General features: G+C 37.7%; 1 protein-coding gene across 7 annotated transcripts in view; it reads right to left on the bottom strand.

Moving 5' to 3' along the window:
- Positions 1-3,041: 3,041 nt before the first annotated feature.
- The window catches only part of LOC119860637 (SSX family member 2 interacting protein), a 39,146-nt gene continuing 18,589 nt past the window's right edge, over positions 3,042-23,598 (bottom strand). For 3 of the 7 annotated variants that reach the window (XM_038414620.2, XM_043490839.1, XM_038414621.2), the window contains exons 3-15: positions 22,428-22,559; positions 21,495-21,664; positions 21,043-21,243; positions 18,846-18,956; positions 17,871-18,006; positions 16,781-16,856; positions 16,518-16,695; positions 13,190-13,340; positions 10,187-10,323; positions 9,217-9,399; positions 7,533-7,644; positions 4,214-4,334; positions 3,042-3,968 (exon numbers count right to left, since the gene is read on the bottom strand). In XM_038414620.2, coding sequence (XP_038270548.1) covers positions 3,884-3,968; positions 4,214-4,334; positions 7,533-7,644; positions 9,217-9,399; positions 10,187-10,323; positions 13,190-13,340; positions 16,518-16,695; positions 16,781-16,856; positions 17,871-18,006; positions 18,846-18,956; positions 21,043-21,243; positions 21,495-21,664; positions 22,428-22,470 — 1,704 coding nt within the window. In that variant the 5' untranslated portion in view covers positions 22,471-22,559 and the 3' untranslated portion in view covers positions 3,042-3,883. Of the gene's footprint in view, positions 3,969-4,213; positions 4,335-4,544; positions 6,803-7,511; positions 7,645-9,216; positions 9,400-10,186; positions 10,324-13,189; positions 13,341-16,517; positions 16,696-16,780; positions 16,857-17,870; positions 18,007-18,845; positions 18,957-21,042; positions 21,244-21,494; positions 21,665-22,427; positions 22,560-23,598 lie in introns of those variants that run through there. The other 4 variants (XM_038414622.2, XM_038414624.2, XM_043490841.1 and 1 more) reach the window with 4 other exon arrangements.

Below are 23,598 nucleotides of genomic sequence, written 5' to 3'. Positions count from 1 at the left end.
GCATCGCTAAAGTACATTCTATTACCCTTAATGGGTGAATTGCACCCCTAACCGCCTCAGTTTTTCAGGCCTCAATCTATCCATCCCCTCACTCTGGGAATGGAATCACATGCTTCTCCTACTCTAAGGCCAGGATCCAGATTGCTGGCCCCTGGTCGTAACTTCAATTTCCTCAGCAGGCCTAACCTAGGATCAAACCTTCCACTTCTGTTGTCTCAGAGAACAATGACAGTGGTTAATATAACAACCAGACAGTTCCTTGAAGCAAAGTTATCTATTTAGAACAAAACAGGCTGTACTTGTAGCTATCTTTCCTCTAAGGCTTACCAATCCCTGGATCTGGGAAGGCCCAGCTTTTTCAGAGTCTCTCCTTTGGGTCTCTCTCTGTGTCAGCCCATCTCCCTAGACAGCTTCTGACAAGTGAACTCTTTTTGCCGCGAGAAGGACTTTCTAACTGTTTAGTGCTCTCTTCATCTCCAGACTCCTAGCTTTGGCAAAACAAGGCTGGTAACTTGTTGGAAACCAGAGAAAGGATTCTTGAAGCTAAGATCTTATGTCCATTGTCTTTCAAGCATGAGCTGGGACATCCTTATCTAGAGCTATTGTGTTGCTTTCCTTTTGCTCTTCCCACAGCCCCCATGTTACCTCCATACAGGAAATTCTAATAAACCACCATCAATATACAGCAACTTTACCTCACTGACCAGGTCACCTCCAATATTCATACACTTATTACAGATCAGTATTTGTACATTAACACATAGCAGATCTGTGACCATTACACATACACTAGCCCAGATTCTGCAAGACTGATTATAGCTTTACAGTTACAGGATACTGTCCATGTTGGCAGAACTCAAAAATTGGCCTACCAGTTCACCACCGTGTGCCTCAGTTGCCATACATGCTTGCAACACAACCTGCTTTCATGGAGGCATTAAAATTACAAGTTTGCATTGTTCAGAGGTTTTTCCCTAGTAAGCAAATTACTACAGACAGCCTCCAGTTACTACTATTCAATAAGCACAAGAAATTTGATGAATGAGCAACACTTTAGTCCTCCAAAATCATTTTATTACCCCCCAAAAAATCTGTAATATCAAGTATGGGAGTCCAATGAAGTTCTTTAACAGGAAACTGACTAAGCTTCCCAATGTATCATCATATACAGAACACCATTTAATTAATTTAAAACAGCAGCAGCACCTAGTGGCATACTGGAATCACCAGTCTTAAGGAGCTTGAATAATCAAACTATTATATGAATATAGAATAAGAATTCTATTTGTGACTTTAAACTCCTAGCACATTCCTTCCTCCCTGTTGAGAGATTTTTACAGCTTTGAATATGTTCTTTATCTAATGGAATGCCTGAGAGCATAAATTGACCGGGCCAAGTTCTGCCCATTGAAGTTATGACGGTTGATCATAATCCAGTGGCTTAAAGCAAAGTTTAACAGTGGGTACTGTTATTCAATTTCAGTAGAGGAAATGGCTCAAACTCACATTGATTAATTGGGAATAGAAAATCAAGAACTATATTGTTAAAGATGCTGTTATTTTGAAATACCTATGGCATTAAGACAATCTGAATGGCTAACAGGCCTTGAACCTTCTCTAGGAAGACCAAAATTCACAATGCATGTGGCTGCCTGCATCCTTAAGAGCGCTTCATGCCAGAGATATTATACCTGAGCTCTGGAGTTTATACTGGCTTCCAATTCATTTCTGGTTGAACTGGAGGTTTTGGATTGACCAGGAAAGTTCCAGCGGTGTTCATCTCGGCTCCTTTAGTGACCTCTTCTTCCCCTCCCTTCCCACCTGATACCACAGCAGTTGAGATCAACTGAGTCACCTGAGCCAACTGCACCCAGGTTTGAAGGAGACAGAGACAGTGGCACTGAGGGCTCTTAATACTGGAGTTCATTCCCAGCCCTTAGTCTGACAGAGGCACAGTTTTCTCAGACTCTCTCTGAAGGGGTTGGGCAGGCACATGTGCATGAACATATACACACGACAGTGACCAAAGAGTGGTTACATTCATACTGGTTTGGGGGTGCAAGGGTTTTGACTTAGATAAATGATAATTTGGTGCTGAAATATATTGATTGTACTTGGACCAAAGAGGAGGCACACTTTAAAAAACCAAAACGAATAAAATTACAGAGACCATGTCCAAAGAAGAGAGATGACAAATGACAATTAAGGACCCCAGGGCTTTCTTGGCACAAAAAAGGAAGACTCTGCAATTTAACTCTGCAAAGCAGCAGTGCCTTCACAAAACATCTATAGATCTGTTTCATTAGATGCTGATTTTAGGCATAGGAACCTAAAGCACAGGGCTAGAAGCAATACATTCTACTGGTAAACTATTTATGCAGAGAAGCCTAAATGCCATTAACATCTTAACAATGCTATCCTGCTCTGGACTACTGTACCGGGAAGGAATGGAAACATTTTTACCCAATAGCAACCTTGACTGTCTCCGTTTGTCCCTTCAAAATAAATCAGCTAACTCAGAAATTTTTTTCCTGTGATCATAACAGTTGTGGTTCTGTAGCAGTATTTATGGCATATGCCTCAGTAAAGTACCTTAATATGAAAGAGCTATGGAAGCTCCAAATGGAGAAGTGAGGTCACAAAATGAAAACAATCAGAGAAGACACTAAATGTTTTGCTGTTGGTACCTCAAGTTGAAGGTCAAGTTGAATCCCGGTCAAGTTGAATCCTGTCCCTTTTATCTCTTACATAGTTTCATAATTCTGTCATATTATATTTTTCCACCCTCCCTTCCACACTGAAAATTTTTATTTTTATCTCTACCTACCCTTTCGCTAAAACCTCTCCCTTATATATGGCCTCTTCATGGACTTATGATCAAAATGGATTTCCTTAAGTCAAGGCCAAAGTAACTCAAGTCCATTAAAAAGAAAAACACACCATCTAAATTTGTTGATGTAGGTCCATGACGGCTTACAATTGGTTAATACAAAAAGATCATGCTGGACTTCCAAAATTGAATGCACATAACATATTGGAATACATTTCTTAGAATATACTTTGCACATTTATTGTCCAGTTATGTTCAAAGAATTTGATTCTTGACTGAAACAATTACAGTCCTAACACATCTGTAAACAGAATATCACTATAAAATCAGCTTAAATTGGCATGTAAAATACTATGATAATAGATGCATGTTTCATTTTATGGCATCTTAGCAGAATCATTTATATTGTCTATTTACAAACATATAAAGATCTTGCACTTTAATCATTGGAAAGCTATGAAAGAGGTACTTCCAAGTCACATGACTTAATAAATATATAACTTGCTTTGTTAAAAATCTACAGTATACTGTACATTCAAGTTGAGACAAAAGTTTCAATGCTAGCTACACTTGATATAAATGTACATTTACAATAATTTAACAATTCCTAAAAGTGCTACCTTTGTCTGCGATGGAGAAACATTAAGGTTCCAGTGTTTCATTTACAACCCCCACCCCCGAAAAAACCCAACCCAACTCATACATTCCTTTATTCACAGAATCTGACTGTGTTACTAGAATATCCAAAGCTTTTTCTTTTTATTAAAAAAAAACAAAAAACCCTATCTTTCAAAAGTTGCAGACAAAGAAGGGGCAAGAAATTGTTTAAAAAAAAATAAAAAGTCACACCCACACACTGCAACTCATTTCATCTCTTAGCTCACTGAAAGCATGATCAAACCCATAACACCCTGTTTCACCTTAGAAAGAAAAGTTTATGGACACATTTATTTAACAAAAGACAGCAGACAACCCTAGAAAGTCTAAGGCAGTTTATATAGATAACAGAGAACATGAACTTTAGAAATCTTCTGTGACCGAGGTCTTGATGCATTATTCAGTTTCTGCTTTGCTGAGTCCCTTCCATTGCTTTGGCTTACTGTCTTCAGTAGTTTTATTCAATACAACACTCGAATTGCTGGAAAGAGAAAGTTTAAGTGTGACTAATATTGCCCTTTGCAAATATAAGTAGAACAATTGTTTTGATAGTGGTTGAAAGTTGTATAATAATTATGCTAAATAATATATTCCACAGTAACTCTTGTCAATGTTTAGTTCAGAACTTTCACAAGCTATGGTCCCTTTCTCTAATCACTACTACTCCAGCCGAGCAGTTCACACACACACTATAAAAGTAATGATGGGTGATATAATTTCAGATACCTGTTATGTGGGATATGCTGAATTGTCTGGCAAAGTTCCTCTGAAGGAGGTACAGTAGGCAAACAGTGAGGTTTCTTTTGCCGAGACCTGAAGTTCAATAACTGATTGTCTGGGTCAGAACCTGCAAGACATACAAGTATGTTATTACACAACAATGTAGTTATGAAAAGTATCTAGAGAGGAATTCTTCCATGACTCTTATAGTCTCCCAATAATAAAAAAAATAATATGCACATTCATTATTATTAAGGCTACAATTCTGTCACGGATGTTTTTAGTAAAAGTCAGGGACAGGTCACAGGCAGTATACAAAAAAAAAATCAAGGAAGCCGTGACCTGTCCCTGACTTTTACTAAAAACATCCCCAGGCAAAACGGGGAGGGAGGGGAGTCCAGCACCCTGCTGCGCCCCTACTCTCTCCCCACTGTGGCTGGGAGCTACAGGGACCCCATTGCCCAGTGGCTGGGAGGGGTTCCCCGCTGCCCTGTTAGGCTAGGAGATGGAGGGGGAAGGGGGAATCCCTTGCCAGTGGCAGCAGGTGGGGAGCTGCCACTGAGCAGCTCTGGGGTCTCTCTGAGGCCAGCGGCGTCTGGGAACCTGCAGGGTCCCCGCAACCTCTGCGATATAATCTTAGCCTTCATTATTATTGGATGTATTGGACTAAAAATGATGTTGAAATCAGTATAGATGCTGTCTTTTGTTTTTGTAAATATTTAACTTGAAAACAAAAAAATCTGAATACAAATAGTCACACTGTAGTCAATGGCACTATTCATGTGTTTAAAGATACTCATATGAGTGTCTTCCGGATCAGGTTTTTACTTCTTGTTTAGCAAACCTTATTTCAATTGATTCAAGAATTACTTTAGAGTCCAGGAAACCTGGCAACACCCATGCAAAAGTCACTTATGTCAATATGAAAGCTCATCAACTAGCCCAAAGTCCAAAAGAAATTAAACTGAATAGATAACATTGCTTAGCACTTTCTATTTTAGTCCCTCATTTAAGTGAATGAGAAGATCTGCATTAACTACAATGGGAGTTGGATCAGGGCCCTGTAATTCCTTTTCATTTTTAGATTTGAAAAGGCTTCAAAAAGGTGGGCAAGCAGAATTATTCAGTATTACATGGCACTTCCTGTAAGGTTATAGTACTTTGGAGTGTAACGTAACAAAGCCATAAAACTAAAGTAAAAATAGATAGATTTTTAAAAAATCATTCTAATGATAACCATTATGTAAAAGTATCCAAATGGCATTATATCAAGATGGTGATCCTTTACATGACAAAGGAATTCTTTAATTTTTATATTCTTACATACCATCAAATCTAAGCTGCAGGCTGGGCTGTTAAATGCTACATTCTCTCTTAAAATGCACTTAACATACACACACACAAAAATCCGCAAGTATGAAAACATCACAAATGCTATAGCACACAAGTCTGACACCAATAAAACATTTTATTTTTTTTTTAATGACAGCACCCAAATAATCTTAATTCTGTCCCTAAACATAAAACGTTTCATACTAAGGAAAATAATTCCATGTAGAGAGAGGTCTACAGCAAGACCAGGGGTGCTGAACATTGGAAGGAGCAGCAGAGTGGCACTGGAGTGGAGGAGGAAAGTCGCTTTATCTTCTGACCATATTTACTTAAGTGTCTATCTTTAGGTGCCAGTTGTTAGCTCATATTTATGTTTAAATGTTGGCTTCCAGGATCACGATTCATTTAACGATTTTTTTTTTTTTAAAGAGAAAAAGCAGAGTAACCTGTGCTCAAGGGTGCAAACTAAACTGTGCATGTGCAAATTTGGAAGTGAAAAAAAAAAAAAGTATCTAACACTGATAAAAGGCTGAAAAAAATCACAGGAAACGAAGCAAGTTTTCAAGTGTTAATTCTGTGTTTATGATGGGATATGAAAATTACATATTCCAGAATTATGAATGTTAGAAAAAAAAATCTTTGTACCATAATAGCCACAAATATTTTCAATTGGTTTCCAAAGAAAGTGATAATCATCCCAAATCACACTGCAGATGATATAGCATTGGAATTATGGCCGTATTCAGCCAACTTCCTTTTTATTACCATCACTAGCATCGCTTTCACTACTATGGTTTTCCAAGTTGCTTCTTTTCCATTGAATAGCTATGTTTTGGGTTCTCTCTTAGATACAAATATTTCCAGGATGATGCTTCCAGTTCCTACCCTTATTTCTAATCTCTTCAGCTGTCCACATGTCATCTTATTTTTCTGTTCTTATCAATATTCACAGTGCCTCCCATTTGATTCACTAATTAAACATGCTATTTAATGCTAAGAGTTCTGTTATATAATTGACATTCAACAGGTCCCCTCTCAAAAAGGGGTTTATCATGTAGCCATGACTGGATCATCAGGATTCCCTTCTTAGGTGAACTACCAAGAGAGCCTAGCAACCCTGACCTGCACATAGATTTTTAATGTTTTTTATACGATATCATGAATTCTCTTTATACTTAGAAAGTCTCCATTTCCTTGTGTATGTATCTTCCCGCTGAGAGAGAGAAAATAAAACGTTATAATAGTTTTATGAAATTTATAAAAAAGTTGAGTACTTGTGGCATCTTAGAGACTAACAAATTTATTTGAGCATAAGCTTTTGTGAGCTACAGCTCACTTCATCGGATGCATTTGGTGGAAAATACAGAGGGGAGATTTATATACACACACACACACACACAGAGAACATGAAACAATGGGTTTTATCATACACACTGTAAGGAGAGTGATCACTTAAGATGAGCCATCGCCAGCGGGGGGGGGGGGGGGAGAGGGGGGGGAGGAGGAAAACCTTTCAAATGGCCCACCTTGCTTGTCACCATGAAAGTTTTACTTTGGAAAACCTATTTCCCCATGTTATTTCTCCCACCCCCCACTGTTCCTCAGATGTTCTTGTTAACTGCTGGAAATGGCCCACCTTGCTTGTCACCATGAAAGGTTTTCCTTCTTCCCCCCCCTCCTGCTGGTGATGGCTCATCTTAAGTGATCACTCTCCTTACAGTGTGTATGATAAAACCCATTGTTTCATGTTCTCTCTCTCTCTGTGTGTGTGTGTGTGTGTGTGTGTGTATGTGTGTGTGTAAATAAATCTCCCCACTGTATTTTCCACCTAATGCATCCGATGAAGTGAGCTGTAGTTCACGAAAGCTTATGCTCAAATAAATTTGTTAGTCTCTAAGGTGCCACAAGTACTCCTTTTCTTTTTGCGAATATAGACTAACACGGCTGCTACTCTAAAACCTGTCATAAAAAAGTTAGCGAGTTAAATACTTGCTTCCTGAGTAGGCACTTTGAGTTTTCACATGTTCTGAGTTCTTGTGATCAGAAGTCATGCTCAAAAACTGTTGTTTCAGCCAAGCTCCTCTATCTTCTTCAAATGCCTTTCTCTGAAAAGAGAAATGTAAACTTATATTCTGTACAGAAAGTGGTAGGTTTATACGGATTGATTTGCTTTGCATGAAAAATCATAAAGTGAAGTTCATTCATATATTGAAAAAGTGGGCAGTTTAACATTCAGGAGCCCTGAAAGGATCAAATGGCAAGGGTGTTTGCAAATTGAACCCCATTGTTTAGCTCAGAAGAATGTAGTATAAAGGTCCTTGCAAGCGTCTCTCACTTTACCTTAGAGCTTTTGGCCAGGAAACTACCAGTCAGACGCTAAACCGACCTTCTGTGCAGCTGCTAGACACGACTACGGCTCAGTGGCGTAAAGGTAAAAATAAATAAATTGGTAAACTAACCTAAACTCAACTCCACATTCCCCCAACAAGAAGTGGGTAAACGCTGTTTACCCTCCACTACAATACTACGGTACTGATCATCTTGCAACTCCAAGTGCCTTCTGGGAAGAGAAAAAAAGAGCTGGAAAGTACTCCTGACTACTCCCACCCAAATCCAAGAGGGAAGAATGAGGGTTTCCCTTTCATGTGACTTTGTAAACAAGGGAGGGGAGAAGTGATGTCAATGTCAGGCAGTCCTCAAAAATCCAGATGGCAGCAGGATGGGGAGGAGACAGTCCCTGTACCTCTTAAGAGATCAAACAAACAGGAGGTACCAAGGAAGGGAGAGACAGGATGTGAGGGCAAGGGAGCAAGTTTCCCCATTGTTCGAAATTCTTCCTCTTATGTTCAAAGGAGACACAACAAACCCCGCCTCTAAGCTCAAGGGCTGCTGCAAATTTTTCACAAAGATCTACATAGATCAAGTAAAGATGCAGTATTAAAAGCATAAGAGGAGAAGCAATAGCAAACTGATACATGGGTAATTACAGTGATGCTGCAATCTGGACTATAAGTTTAGACACATCTGGTTAAATTTAGCAATATTCCTGTGACAGTTTAAGAGTACATCCTATATACTCTCACAATCTTATTAAAATATTTTTCTAAGAAAAGTGAAAATGTGGAGAATTTTATAAAGTCTTACTGGAACTGAAAAATATTGATGCAATGTGAATCAGTGCTATGTATGTACCTATAGATAAAGTCTAAGGCCAAAATCTAAATGAATAATAAATAAATAATAATAATAGAATGCTTAAAGTTAGGTTCCTAAGTCTCTATTTAGATACCTAAATAAATTAACTTGTTTTCAAAAGCACACGTGCAGATATTTGAAAATCTTGGCTTAAGCTTATAAAAAGAAATAGAAAATCAGTTATCCCAGGTCAAGCAACTGTATTTGCCAATGTCTGTGTACAAAATGTAGTACATTTCTACTATGGGCGAACAGAGTGATCCATCATATTGTCAGCAGTCCTTCATCACATGGTTTACAAGATACGGCAGAGGAGAGAGAGAGATCCTTCCAATAGAAAGACAATAGCAAAGGGATAACAATACTCACAAAGGCATACTTTCAACATTGGCTAAGTTTTTCCGCTTACTAAGATTACAAGACTGGCTACTCTTCAGTATTAAAGATCAAAGGCCCATAAAGATACCATCCCTTTTGAATACCTCAAGTCCTAATCTAATAGCAGCTTCTGTAAAACTTCTTCGCTCTCTCTCAAAGTTCTTTTTTTGTTCTCTAAATAGTTTCCATTCTTCCTGGAGGCGCTCTCTTTCTTCCAACAAATAACAGTCCTGTAGTAACACAGAGGTATCATCATCATCATCATCACATGGAGACATAAGCTGCTGCTGCAGATACAAGGAACAAAAGTCAGAAATGTTATTCAGAAATCACTATTTAGACTTAAAATATGTTTTTACACGTTTAGATTTAGATGCCAGCAAAAGTTTATTACATGAAAGACAATCAGGCTTGGTCATAAATGGGCCACTGGCACAGGGAATTAGGAAGCGTGGAAGGAAAAGCTGCAGAAGGCAAACAAAGAAGTTTAGCATCCTATTCAAAAAGCTATGGAAAGTAGATGAGATAAACTTTCTGAATAGGTTGCTAAACTTTGTTGCCTTCTGCAGTTTCTCCTTCTATGGCCTGGTCTACACTGGGGAGGGGGCGGAGATCAATCTAAGTTACACAACTTCAACTACATTATTCACGTAGCTGAAGTCAATGTACTTAGATCTACTTACTGCAGTGTCTTCACTGAGCTAAGTCGACAGCTGGCGCTATTCCGTTGACTCCACCTGCGCCTTTCGCCCTGGTGGAGTACCCGAGTCGACGGGAGAGCACTCGGTTGATTTATCACGTCTAGACTAGACATAAATCAATCGACCCCCACTGGATCAATTGCTGCCCATCAATCCAGGGCGTAATGTAGACAAGCCCTGTATGTGCTAACTTCACAACAAAATACTGTTTGCCAAGGTGAAAGTCACATCCCCTCTCCCTCTGCTCCAGCCTCCACAGTTATCAAAAACAGGAACACCCAAATATAAAAAGGCATCATTAGAGTGATGCTTCAATTCCTACCCGAAGAAGGGAGGAAGAGAAGAAAGCACAGTTTAAAAAAAAGATTCCGACCTGTAATAGTTGTTGCTGAGTTTTGATCATTTCTTTGCACTGCTGAATTTCTAATTCTAGCTTTTCAGTTTCCAATTCATGGTCCTCTCTTGAAATTACATCACTGCCATTCAAAGCCCCTGAATGCGCACGTGACACTAAACACAAGGAAAAAAAAAGAACAGTTTTTTGGTGTTTTAAGTAAAAGAGGCAGCCACTGGTAATGTTGTTCAATAAAGATGCTAATTTAAGATAAAGAAAGGTTTATGAAATAAATTAAAAGGCGTTTTAATATGCATCTGTCCAACCTTGGAATTTGAAAGACCCTGGATATGTCTGAATACTCAAAGGAAATACTGAATAAGTTCTAGCAGATACAATACTGGATCTCTACAAAATCAGCCAGACATAAAATACAATTCAGTGGATCACTTTATTATAGGAAAAGACAATGCCACTGAATTGCCCCTTAACTATTTTACAATTTCTGGGCTTAACAATGGTCTCTCTGGACCCCAACTTGTAAAACAAGCAGTGTGCTTTGAATTCAAACAGTTCAGACAAGTCAGATAGTAAGAGCGACGGAAGAGCCCATTTAAAATAAAACAAACTCCCCATGATATAGGAGAAAACAAAAAGATTATATTTTTAGTATAAACCTTGTTATTGAGCTGTTTGAAGATACTGTAAAGAAAAGCAAGTTTAAAAGGTTTTGAACAAAATAAAAACAAATATTAAGAAAAACAACACTCAGATAAGACAACAACAACAAAATAAATTCAGGGAACTATTTCCTTATTACACATCTTAACTTTTGGATTATTCTACCCACTCCTGGTATGCTACCATTTGGTAGCATATAGACAGACGTGCACATTGATCTGCCGTTCTCTCTCTGGAACAGAGAGAGTCCTTTTAGGCTAGGTATTAGACTCCGGTGGCAGCCTAGACCACAAGCAGACTCCCCTCTGCCTACTAATAAAGTCTCTCCAAGATAGCTTCTGAAACTTGCATCCTACATCTCCACGGAAACAGCACGTAACCCCCAGAACATTCTATGACACCTGCCATTTCAACTTCAGAGAGTATATTGTCGTTCACAACACATGTGCCTCATTAAATCAGAATTCAGATATATTTTAACCACAATAAAATGATTAGTATGACACGTGAGTGGCCTACACCAATCTCAATACGAGATCAAAAGCTGGATTTGTGCAAAGCCTTAAATACAAAGGTCATGAATTTAGTATCGTAATAGCAATATTATGGCCAAGGACGGTCGGGTCCTTTGCATAAGAGGGTGCAAGTCCATGGGGGGGGGGGAGGAGTTCCTGTTCCCCATCCCCAAAAAATGTTATTTGAGGTGGGTGAGTGGAAAGGTCAAAAATATCACTTAAATACAAAGTGATCCAAATGTTTGGCATTTTTATAATACCATGCTTAGATCAGAGTCTCAAAGCAAGGGAAAAAAAAATATTATAGTAACTCACCCTGAAAGATAAGGTTTTAGACCTTTTCAAGGCAGGATTAACATTTTAATTGAAAAACATTTGCCTTTTTCCTCCATGGCACAAAATGAATCCCATTCAAGAAAATCTGATTTCTAAGCATCATACCAAAAGGGGAAGGGAAAAAAAAAAAAAAAAAAAAAGAAGCAGCCAGTTTCTACATTTGTACTGAATCAGGTAAACTGAGGAAACCTTTTAACTGAAAGTTATCCAGTTCTTCAGAATCCACCATATTTTTGGAGTTATTAATTTTATTATAAAAACCCTAGAGGGGAGTTACTGTAATATAGACCTATTTTTCATTGGCAAAGTAAGGGCTCCATGTATTCTATAAGTTTTATGAAGGAAGCACGGATCAAATGAAAAACATGCATACAATATTATGGTTATAATCTTCCAAATATTTACCCCAGGAAGGGGGAGGATTGGAGAAAGATGTTTTATTTCCTACAACAACCGCCCTCTTGCATATACATAGTATTTTTTAAATTATTACATGTTATGTTACTTTAATTTCAATGTACAGACATAGCCATTTATATATCTGGACGGCTACATTATGAGCCAAATCTTGATCCCATTGAAGTCAGTGGCAGAACTAATGACTTCAATGGGATAAGAATTTGGACATTGGTGCACATGCACAAAACCAAAGAAGTGACAACAGAAACACTGCAAACGTGCAAAACGATCTTTTTACTTTGTATAGCTGTCTCAACCAGTGTCTCCTCTGCTCCCAAACCTACCAAATCAATACTCTTCAGAGCAAGTGTCCTCAAACATTATCAGTGTGGATAAGTTTTAACAAAGGCATTTTTTCATGGACTATCTGCCTCCCATTCACAGTTTCACGGGTGACCTCCCTGCTTGTTCATGATTGCATAACATCCCTCTGGTAGCTAATGAAAAAGTAAAAATATTTATGTACTTTAGCTGTTTCTAATGCTATTTAGCAGCTGGAAATTAATTGAAACTAGCACTATGCCACCAGCCATTTCTTTCTAGAAACCCATGTGAAGCCCCAAAACCTTGAAAATGATTTAGATACTTTTTGTGCTTCATTATTTCAAGTTCTTTTATTTTCACTTCACTGGCAACTCAAATAGCCAGGATGACAGACAACGGAAGTCAAATTTAACACAGGCCTCCTTTCTGCTGAAACCAACAATGAGAGCTATCTTCCTTCAACAAATGATAACTTGATACAGGGAATGATAAGTACCTGAAAATGGGAGGTTAGAATTGAAGTGCCCCCTTAGTCAGGGATAACAGCGTTGCTACATGAGAGTTTCTCAGCTCTCCTGTAATTAAATCTTTCACATTTTTATTGCTGTTGCATGGCACTTGAGGCAACATACTGTGTCATGATTTTTTTTAAATGTTCTTTTAAAAACTCTTTCTAGCTTGGGTATTGTTATGTCAAATGGGTCAGAGTATAACAAACACCACTATGGAAATGGAGTTGCCACAAACATGATGATGATGCAGAATACAGGCTTATGATGACACTTACCTTGATTATCCAGTTTTTCAACATGATTTTTCAGCATTCTCCATTGCTTTCTAATGCTGTTGGTAAGCTGTTCTCGCACAGTTTCACAAGAAAGTTCCCACATATTCTCTTTATTTAATTCTACAGCATCTTCCTCCATGTCTGATAGCACCTGTAAAAGCAAAAACAAGAATCTGCTGAAACAAACAGTCCTCTATATTTTTCTATGAGGCTTATTAACTGTATGAGGGAACAGGAAATTTGGAGAGTTTCCATTTAAGTGCATTTGCCTAGTTTGAACCCGGCAGGGAGTTTGGCTCTCTAAATGCATGGATTTCAGGGGGTCTGGAGGGCAGACCTTCCACATTACTTCCTAGCTGCCCTTGTACCCCCATATGCAGAATGAATATGAGCCAGCAAGATACTGATGACACAAACACACATACCCCTTCCTGAAGTAGAGATTTAAGGTTGGGAGGAGTCATGCTGCTAAATCTGCCTGGCAGCTGCCCTTGAAACACCAATTCTGGAAATGAGGAGCTCACTATGCAGCATATGACATGTCTTAAGAACATAGGGATGGGGTTGGTATAATCTTGTATGTGGGGATTACTCATCTAGACAGAGGCAGAGAATTATTCTGTGGACAGCAAGTAACTGGCCCTGCCTCCTTCTTATCCACAGTGCACCAGTGAGGGTGAAGGAAAGATGAGTGAGAAGAGGTGATGAAGTACAGTGAACAATGCTGTGGAGCCAGAATTCCCTTCTCCCACTTCTCTCTTGCATCCGTAGGCCTGATGCACCCAACGTAAATCCTCTCTACTCAGGAGCAGATAGAAAAGATTGGATCCTAAATTAATTCAGACAGATAAAATTGACATATTCAAGGGTGGAAAAAATGGTTCATCTAAATATGCTGCAACATTTACTCAAATGAAATTTAGTGCTTCTGGGGGTTTTAGAAACTGCAATAATCCAGCAAAGGAGGGAACAGAGAGAATTTTAACATTCTATCTAATTCCATAAAGACAATTTTTCTTGAGATGCCTATGTGTATAGTGCCTTGCACAATGAGGGCCCAATCCTGACTGGGCCTCTGGCTGCTACTGTAGTAATAAATATTAATATCAATAGTACCCTAGTCCAAAGCTCTGCATTCCAGGCTAATAACCTCACATGACTCAGTATAAAGTTGCTAAGTAACAAGAAGCCAAGCCACCAGTGTGAACATTAGGGCAGCAAAAGACGTTCAGGCTTTTTGTTTTAAACCAAAGTTCATTTAGGCAAGCTTGTTTTGAATCAGTAATAACTGCTTTAAAAACAAAACAAAAAAATCTCAAATAGTTATGTTTTCCTTTTTTACATATGTAATTTAAGCAAGTTTCTGATCATTGGATTACTGTACACAAGTATCATAAATAGCACCGCTTTAGTTGGAAGTCTCAGGAGACTATTATAATTCATTTTCTAGAGGTTTACCAAAATTTCAACCAGAACGAGCATATTTTACATTAAGAGGTCTTTGCTTAGGAGCACAAGTTAGCTTTGCCCAGTATAGAGACACCATTTATTCCACCCCCCCATAACAAATAATTTTTATCAACTTTTTATATTCATATGAGTTTACTAGACAAGTAAAAAAAAATAGTTAATACTTTGAGCCTATAACCTATGTCATAAATGAACCCAGGGCTGCTTTTGACTGAGTATTTGCAAATAGTTAATCCATTAGACCAACTAGATTTTTAGAATATACAGAAGTAAAAAAAAATTGCTGAAATATTCGTATTTGGAGAGCAGCTAATGCATATGCCCCATAAGTAGAGCCCTGCAAATCCACAGGTATCAGCTCTATAGCTGCAGATATCCTCATCCTTGGATCATTTTTGCAGATCGCAGATCAGATGCAGATACAAATTTTGTATCCGCACAGAGCTCTACCCATAAGTACTTAGCAGTCACTACTTAGACTCTGCTAGTTATTCATTTTACAAAATAGCTGAATGCCCCTCCAATAAATTTAATGAGGCTTATATGTGTGTGTTTGGTTTTTTAAGTCTGCTACAAAAAAAAAGTTATACCCCAAGAGATCAACAAAGAACGGTAGAAATTTGATGCAGTCACCCAAGAACATTTTGTTGCAAAGCATAAAGTCCAGTTATTCCTCCAGTTTGTCTTGGTACGCAAGCACACGTATCCCTCAGTCCTGAAGCTGGATCTGCATGGCTGGCCCACAGAGTTTGTGCCGAACCCCACTGGCTTCACTGGATCCCAGCCAGCATGGGAGTCCACTTGTGCATATCCATTTACAGGACTATAGCCACAGTATGTAACATGTATCCTCTGTATAAATGGGGCCTTAGCAGTGAAACAGTTCCACAATACTGAATTGCAGTACTACATTATAAAGTGGAATTTCAACCTAAAGCAAGATTCCTTCCTAAAGAAGGAGTCAGACACTTGACATACTAATTAGAGCACTAAACACACTGTGGGCCTGTTTTGCCTGCTGCAGGATATACGAGTAATTCTCAGTGAAGTTAAGGAGAATTACTCATACCCTGTGGCAAGAACGCCAAGCCCAATGTAATATCTCAATTACAGTAAAATGGCTAAAACTATTGAATCCCCCAAAACACCACTTAATCAAGCAGCTCTGTTTGACATCTCATCCACAACAGTTGTGATTCTAAAGCACATTTAAAAGATTCCTTTATGATGACATACGTTTTCATACCCCACTTCTGCCACAACATCGACAAGCAATAAAGGAATGTGTGATGGCCCCAATGTGAACAATGGAAGGGAATTACTAGCAGAACTGAAAACCATTCTATTTAGTGATAAGTTTTCCTGATAGCTGCAGATTTTTAGCAGAAACATTGATTCATCTTGCCTGTAGGACTTAGAGCCTACCCTACTTATTTTTTTCTAGATACAGTACATACTGGAAGTACAATTTTTCAACACAAGCACCTTAAGAGGTTGTCCAATCACATTAGGACATTGAAAATCAGCACCTAAGTCCATTTTCCATACCCAAATAATGATCCGAGAAAAATGCAGGATTTGGACAGCCTATTTAGGTCCATTTGAACAATGGACTCCTCATGTAACACAGTAACTAGTGCAGGTGGCAAGTTCTAAGAAGCTAGAGTAATATTTTTGTATGCCCCAATGACTATGAATAGTACTAGTTCAGTATATAGTTGTTAAAAGAAAAGGAGTACTTGTGGCACCTTAGAGACTAACAAATTTATTTGAGCATAAACTTTTGTGAGCTACAGCTCACTTCATCGGATGCATGCAGTGGAAAGTTGTTTTTTTAAAAAAAAATAAAAACGCTTACAGGACCAATGCCATCTTCAGCTCTTTCCTTGGGTTTCTGTTTCTGTGGTGGGAGAAGTGAAATCATCTCTTTCTTCATTTGCTGAAGAACTTTCTTGAGCTCAGCATTTTCCACTAGAAGCTGTTTTTGGCATTGTTCATAACCACCTAGCAAAACTTTATACATTTCTTCTTCATTCCTGAAAGCAGAAGCCTTACAATAAATAAATAATTGCAAAATACACTTTGATTAAAAAGTATGTATTTATATAGCGATCAACTTACCTGGCTTCTGTTTTACCAGTTCTCCAAGCACCTCTCTTTCCATCAACTCTACCTACGTAATTTAGAACATCCATAGCTACAAATGAGAAGGGAAATTAAATAAACATTTCAGAGTGAAGTAAAAATCCCCAAAGTATATCTAAATATTCAGGTAACCTTACATTTGCCTTTACATTAAGAGGCCTTACAGGACTGAACATAAAAATCAACCTTTGGACTCACATGAGACCAAACTCTCCTGAAAACAAAAACAAGAAACATAGATAATGGAAGGAAGAGAGGAAATGTTGATGGTAAAGTTATAAGTAACATCTAAAATTAATAAATGAAAAAGACTGTAGAGTTTCTAAAATTATGGCGAATCTTTTAGAAAGACTCTCACTGTGTGACAGAACAGCCTAATGATAGTTATTTGTTTTATGTCTTATTTAGAAGTGGCAGAGCACCCTAAGTTTTTTTAAATAAAAGTTGCAATGAGGTGACACAGAGCTGCTTCCCCATTCCCCTCCATAGGCTGTGTCTACACTAGTTTTATTTCCTGTCTAGAATCTCCCACCTTCGCTAATGTTAGTGCAGTTCCAGGCCTCCAGGTGGTTGCCAAAATTTTAAGCAGTTTTGATGAAACCTGCCATAGCTGGCAGACACAAATATAGTACTTTAAGTGCTCTTTACATCCGTCTACATTAGCACTCAGAGTTGTTCCTATCACCACCAGAGCTGAAGTGGTACTAGCAAAGGTAGAAATAAGGGGGGAAATGTTTTAATTTAGGAACTGATCATGATTCTCATCAGGCAGCCAACTGGCCTTCTTTGGTTTGTGCCTATCAAAACAAGGGGAGATACTCAAAAACTCTTACAGGGCACTCTTACATTAATAAAAATAAAAGATCAAAGTTTTCTTTAAGTCTATGAGTTAAGTTTAATTAAATGCTACATATTTTATGCAAAACCTTCTTTGTGACCTACTATTCTGGATACCAAAGTGCATTCTAAGTAAGGAGCTTGGCACATTGTTAATGCTAGATGCTAAAGTAAATATCTTGAACATGCAGCTTTACTGTATCACTATGATGTAGAAGGCTTTACTTACCTATTTTTTTATCCTTTTTGTTCATGACTAGTTGATGTAAGCGTTCCTTTAGTTTGTTGTAGTCTCTTTCTTTCCTCTTCATATCATGATTGTACTGAGTAGCACGACTTGCAATAATATTTTGTAATTTTTGTACCTAAAAAAAAAAAAAAAACTCAAAACCCCATACATTTTCAACTGAAGTGTGTGCACATACATTCCTTTAAACTTAAGAACAAAAATAAGAGAGCTTGGTATAAATATTGTATAAAATACAAATTTTAAGGCCTAGTAACTTTCAGTCTCTGTCCAATATTTTTAGTTGAACATTAAGATGCTACTTACATATAGACACCACCGGGATAGGCACTACAGAAAAGCTAATTGTGTAAATGTCCAGGTCCATGACTAGTGCTCCTAGGCACTGTTGTCATCCAAACAACAATAAATGTATTTACATGTGTGTGTACACAGAACTCCTGCTCAGGTTTTCCCTAGGCACCATACAGTTAATTTAGTCAAAATATCGTTTACAATAAACTTCCAAGTGGATTCTAGCCTTTCCCTCTTCAAGGTTAAAGGAGCCATTCCAGGTTTTGGCTGCATTTTTTGTTTGTTTGCTCTCCTACAAATATCTGAAGTGTTACTTTGGTTTTGTTATACATTAGCAGAAAGGCTTTGGCAAATAGCTGGGTCTCAGAGCCTAGCAGCCAGGCTTTAGCTGATTAAAAAAGGCATCACAAGACTGCACGTGTATTTATACAATAAGACCACCATTTTTATCATCTGAACCAATCAACCCGATTTGCACATGAATTGCATCCCATAGCAGCTAGTATGACAAACTTCACAGTGACCACATATGAAATTTGCTAACTTTCTCTATGCAAGCCTGACTATGTATTTTTAAAATAAAATGTTACTAAAACCTGAGGTTTTCTGTAAGATCATCTACACAAATCTTTCAAACAGTTTTGACTGTACAGGCTGACTCACCTCATCTTTTTCATTTTTAAGTAACTGGTGCAGATTTCTGTTCTTACATTGTTGTTGTCTGTCTCTTTCTTGAAGTCCCACTATTTCCCTTCTAGAAGCTTCCAGTTGCTCCTTTAAAAAAAAAAAAGTATCCATAACTCAATCTCAATTAATAATTACAAAAGAAAAAAAATAATTTGAAACAAGTTTGTTCTTGCTGAAATATCAGAAGCTCAATACACAGGGAAGGGCCCTCCATGGCAAATTAATCTTTATTTCTACAGCAAGAGGCCTGGATAATATGATTACCCCAGTGCAGCAGATTGCTAGTTCTGTAGCAGCTTCACTTCATGGGGATTTTTCCTGAGTTAAATACGGAAATGAATATAAGCAACACAGCATTACAACTTTTAGTTTGATACTGAATGCAATTACTCTTTCTCTGCCATTAAATTATTAATTATTCAATATGCTGCAATGCATGCCTTCTCCATAAAAGTCAAAAGAGAAGCTAGATGTTTTGGCAGTTGGAGCTTTTGTTGGCTTGGATAAGTACATTAGCTGGATGTTTCTACTAAAATGATCATTACAATCATGTTGATTTTTGAATTGTCATCACAGAGGCGAATGGGGCAGTATACCTTCCCTACAGATATTGTTTCAGTGCACATTCAAGCAGACATCACTGTAGGTTCACATTTTGAAGATTTTCTTCATGACCATAAGTGGCGGAAAGTATTTTTGTGCTTTAAAAAAAAAAAAAAAAAAAGCTGCAGCTAGAAGGGAGCTCTGCAGTAAATTCTATAGCATGGAACAGCAGAGTTCATAGGGCCTCTTCTTTGCATATGTCAAGGGCTATGGATGAAGAAACATGTGGAAGTAATAAATACATGCAGGAATAGCTCACCAATAGATAATATCCTGCACAATACCACCTCTGTAACAATGGATCACTCCATCACACCGCTTTTGGAGGGAGAAGGAAGGTACACACAAAATTTACATATTGTGGGCCAAATTAGGGTTGCTTCAGCACAAAAGCACTGTGGAAGTAAGATGCATAATTTCTCTCTTTGAACACACCTGCACGTGGGGTAAGTAGTTTGGATGACTTTGCTGAGGGGTTAATACAATACATAAGTTAAGTTTTTAAAAGCAGGAGTGCAGTTGTACAATAGCATTGTAATGTTACATACTAGCGTTGTTTTAATGCAGATTACATACACCTCAGGATAGAACTGTTGTCTGCCTGTGGGTTCATGCACTGTGTCTAGAAAAATGGCATCCTAATTCAAACTGTGACTTCTGGGTGCTATTGCAACACAAATAGCAGCAAAAGTGGTAGGGGTAGCCAATCTTCTTGCCAAGTAGAACTAAGAGGGGTTAAGTAAAGCACTGAAAGTAACAGCTGCCTTGCTAAAATGTTACCATGGAAAAGAAGCTTATTTTAAAGCTGAGCCACAACTCGGAATCTGCTAATAAAGCAACTATACCTATTTTCAAATGTAATTTTTCCATTCAGTTCATGCCATCTAAATCCCTAGCAATAACTGACTGTCATTTACAGTTTAGCCTAAAATTTTGGGAGGGGCTGGATTGTAATATTTATGGAGCCTCATTTACCAATTCGGTCTAAATTCAAACCAGTAACCAAAAAAGTGTTGCTGACTGCTTTTGAATAGACATTGCGACAGGACAGTTATCCTCAGGCCTTTCAGGGAAGCCAAGAACTGAATGAATATGGAGAATGAGCTATAAAATAGCCTTTGGAGATGGTCCTTTGGAATCAGGATGAGCAACATGAGTAAGCTTGCTATACTTATTATGATTACATGAAGTAATTTATTTTCTAAGGTTGAAAAATCTAGCAACACTCACAATATCCTATTTAAAGATAAAACAGCCAAATCTTCCAAGATCTTCATTTCTATAATGAATTACCACGCTCTAACCTAATCAATCTTCTTCAGGAAGACCTGGTCACTAAACTGTTCACAAAGTATCCATGTCTTTATTAGAGAGCTATTTCTTCACTCATTTTTCATTACATTTAATGAGTTTTCCATTAGTTAGAAAACACACCTCAGAAAAAAAAAACCTGTAGGACAATTAAGTCTTAATAAATCAGCAAAATAACCTTACTGAGAATTTATAACATTTGTTAGCTGAAAGTGCCACATTGCTTTATAATAGGAGTAAGAAAGAATAGATTTTCTACCTTTACTTTAGCATAGCAGTTCTGCAGGTGGTCCATATCACTACCCAATTTCAGATGCTGGATTTCCACCTCTTCCTGAGCTCGGAGGTTCTTGCGTTGGAGTACAAGCAATTCATTCACACAATTTAAGACCGATACTATATTTAATTCTTTATCTTTGCACTCCGAATAAAGAGAAGGGAAACCTAATGTTGTCAGCTCCTAGTAAGGGACAGAGAGAACAATAATTGGACCAATTTCTTTCTGTGCTTGACAAAATTCTCAGACAGCATACTAGAAGACATTCATTTTTGCAAGAAAAAAAAAAAAAAACACCCTTTGGCTTCCAATCAGTAACCAAAGAAAAGCCTACTTCATGGGAATAAACTCTCTCACCCCAGAGAACACACACACTCATTTCCACGACTGATTGACAATTATATTAAATGACCCCACTTGAGAAAGTGGCTTACCCTGTTAAGATAGAAGATACTCTGTTCAACATTCTCTTCTGTGCAGAAGGCACTGAAAAAGCTGTGCGTACTTTTGGACAAAGGCAGTGGCGAGCGTAGCACTTGTTGCATGTTTAAACTTGAGGGGGACATCTTTTTTTCTGAGGTATTCTGAGAAGTGGTTTTGCAAGCTACAATTCAAAATATTATGAAACAAGTTTAGGACTAATTATTTAAATCAATTCAAGACACTAAAACAGGGTTATTCATCATTGTTTTGGAACTTTAGAAGTGCCATTTAGAACTATTAAAAGTTTGGGGGGGAAATACTGTAAACAAAATGCTAGGAATTTGAGTTTCTACCAAAAAGTAAAGCATCAATAAGATTTTAAATAAGGCATTTTCATGAAAAAATTCCTTTCCCCTCCCAAAAAAAGATTCTCATAAAAAAAAAATCATTCTAATTACTAGTTCATTTGCTTACTTAGATTACTATTTCTCATACATGCCCAAGATATGTACTGAGGATTCTTACACATTAAGTTTCATTGTACATTTTAATTTACTCTCTCACCATCCCACATACATTAAAAAAAATGTCTTGCCTTTAATACACTGTTAATCAAAACACAGGACAAAAGAGAAGCAGAAAACAAAACGAAAGTTGCAGCAATGTGAGACATTCACTGACTAAAACGTATCAATGTTTAGAATTCTCTCACATATCGTAGAGTAATTTTTAAAGGTAACAATTCTGTAAAACTACCTTAACCAGTAGAAATTGTAGTATAAACACAATTATATTATTTGACATTTCCACTTAAGGAGTCAGATATTTTATGACAAACTCCAATCTAGCTGGTTAGCAGCCTGTAAAATATTGTACCACTAGTGATTCTCCAACCCCATAAATTAAAATTGTTCCCAATTTTGTCTTCTAACTACAATAGTTACCTGATGACAGTAGTGGCACTGTAACAGTCTTCCAATCTCCCATAGCAACAGACAGCCAAGGTACCTGAGCAACTGGTTCAGCAGTGAAGTATTTAGTACAATTGCTGGTAAAATCTCCTACATAGGCAGCTCCTAAAATAGCAAGAACATTTTAGATTAACAGTAGTATCTAACACATCTAGAAGATTAAAGCAGGCATACAAGAGATGTCACTGGGCTCAAGCCATATAAACTTTCTATTTACAAACAAATCTATGAAACCCGGTGATTACAGCACAATAAATAGAACCAATATTTAAATACAGATAGACCAGACACGACACGTGCTCGTGCACGGTATTTAGATAACCTTAAATTACAAATTAAGTCACCAAGCATCCCAGAAAGAGGATAAATAATCACGATGAAGAGAAACTAATCCAATTGTTTTTTATAGTGGTGTACATCATTAGAGGAACAGTAAGACCATTTCTCTTAAGTCGTAAGGGACTTTATAACCAAGCAACATAATTTTATTTATAGAAGAGTCATTACTTGGTTAAGTACTGTTTCATCATAGACTCATCTCTGTGGGCTTATTACCCAAGAGAAAAATAAATGTCTTCCATGCTCTGAAATTAGTATACGTGATATAGAAAGGAGCAAAGGAGGAATATCAACCTGATGAGAAAAATTCGTATAGGTTTGAAGTTTAACGAAAAGTCCCACCACGTGGCAATCAGTTCAAGTCTGTGCCTAATTTTATATTTTTAAAATTTGAAACAATTGGCAAAAAAAAAAAAAAAAAAAATAGGGTGGGAAAGATCTGAATGGAACAAATCTATTGGCCTGGCCACTGACCACAGCATTGGCCTTCTGGAAACCAAAAGAACTTGCACTTGTAAGATAAAGCTGGCTGGGTCTTCCAGGAGAAAGAGAAAGCAGCATTAGACCCACAGATGCCGTGCTGCCCTGGATCTAGAAACCAGCATAGTGGCATAGGGCCCCCACAAGCATGGCCTTTACTTCTCACAGCTGTGCTAAGAACCACACAGGTCCATGGATATCTGCAGCTTTAAAGGAATAGACCCACTTTCCACTCCACAGGGAGGCACACCTGCCTCTCTGACGAACAATTTGGATGATACCCTCACATGAGTTTCATGTTTTCCTCTGAGGATTTTTACAGCAC

This window comes from Dermochelys coriacea, chromosome 8 (genome assembly GCF_009764565.3).
Source record: "Dermochelys coriacea isolate rDerCor1 chromosome 8, rDerCor1.pri.v4, whole genome shotgun sequence".
NCBI lineage: Eukaryota > Metazoa > Chordata > Testudines > Dermochelyidae > Dermochelys > Dermochelys coriacea.
This window is presented reverse-complemented; position numbering and strand designations above follow the sequence as displayed.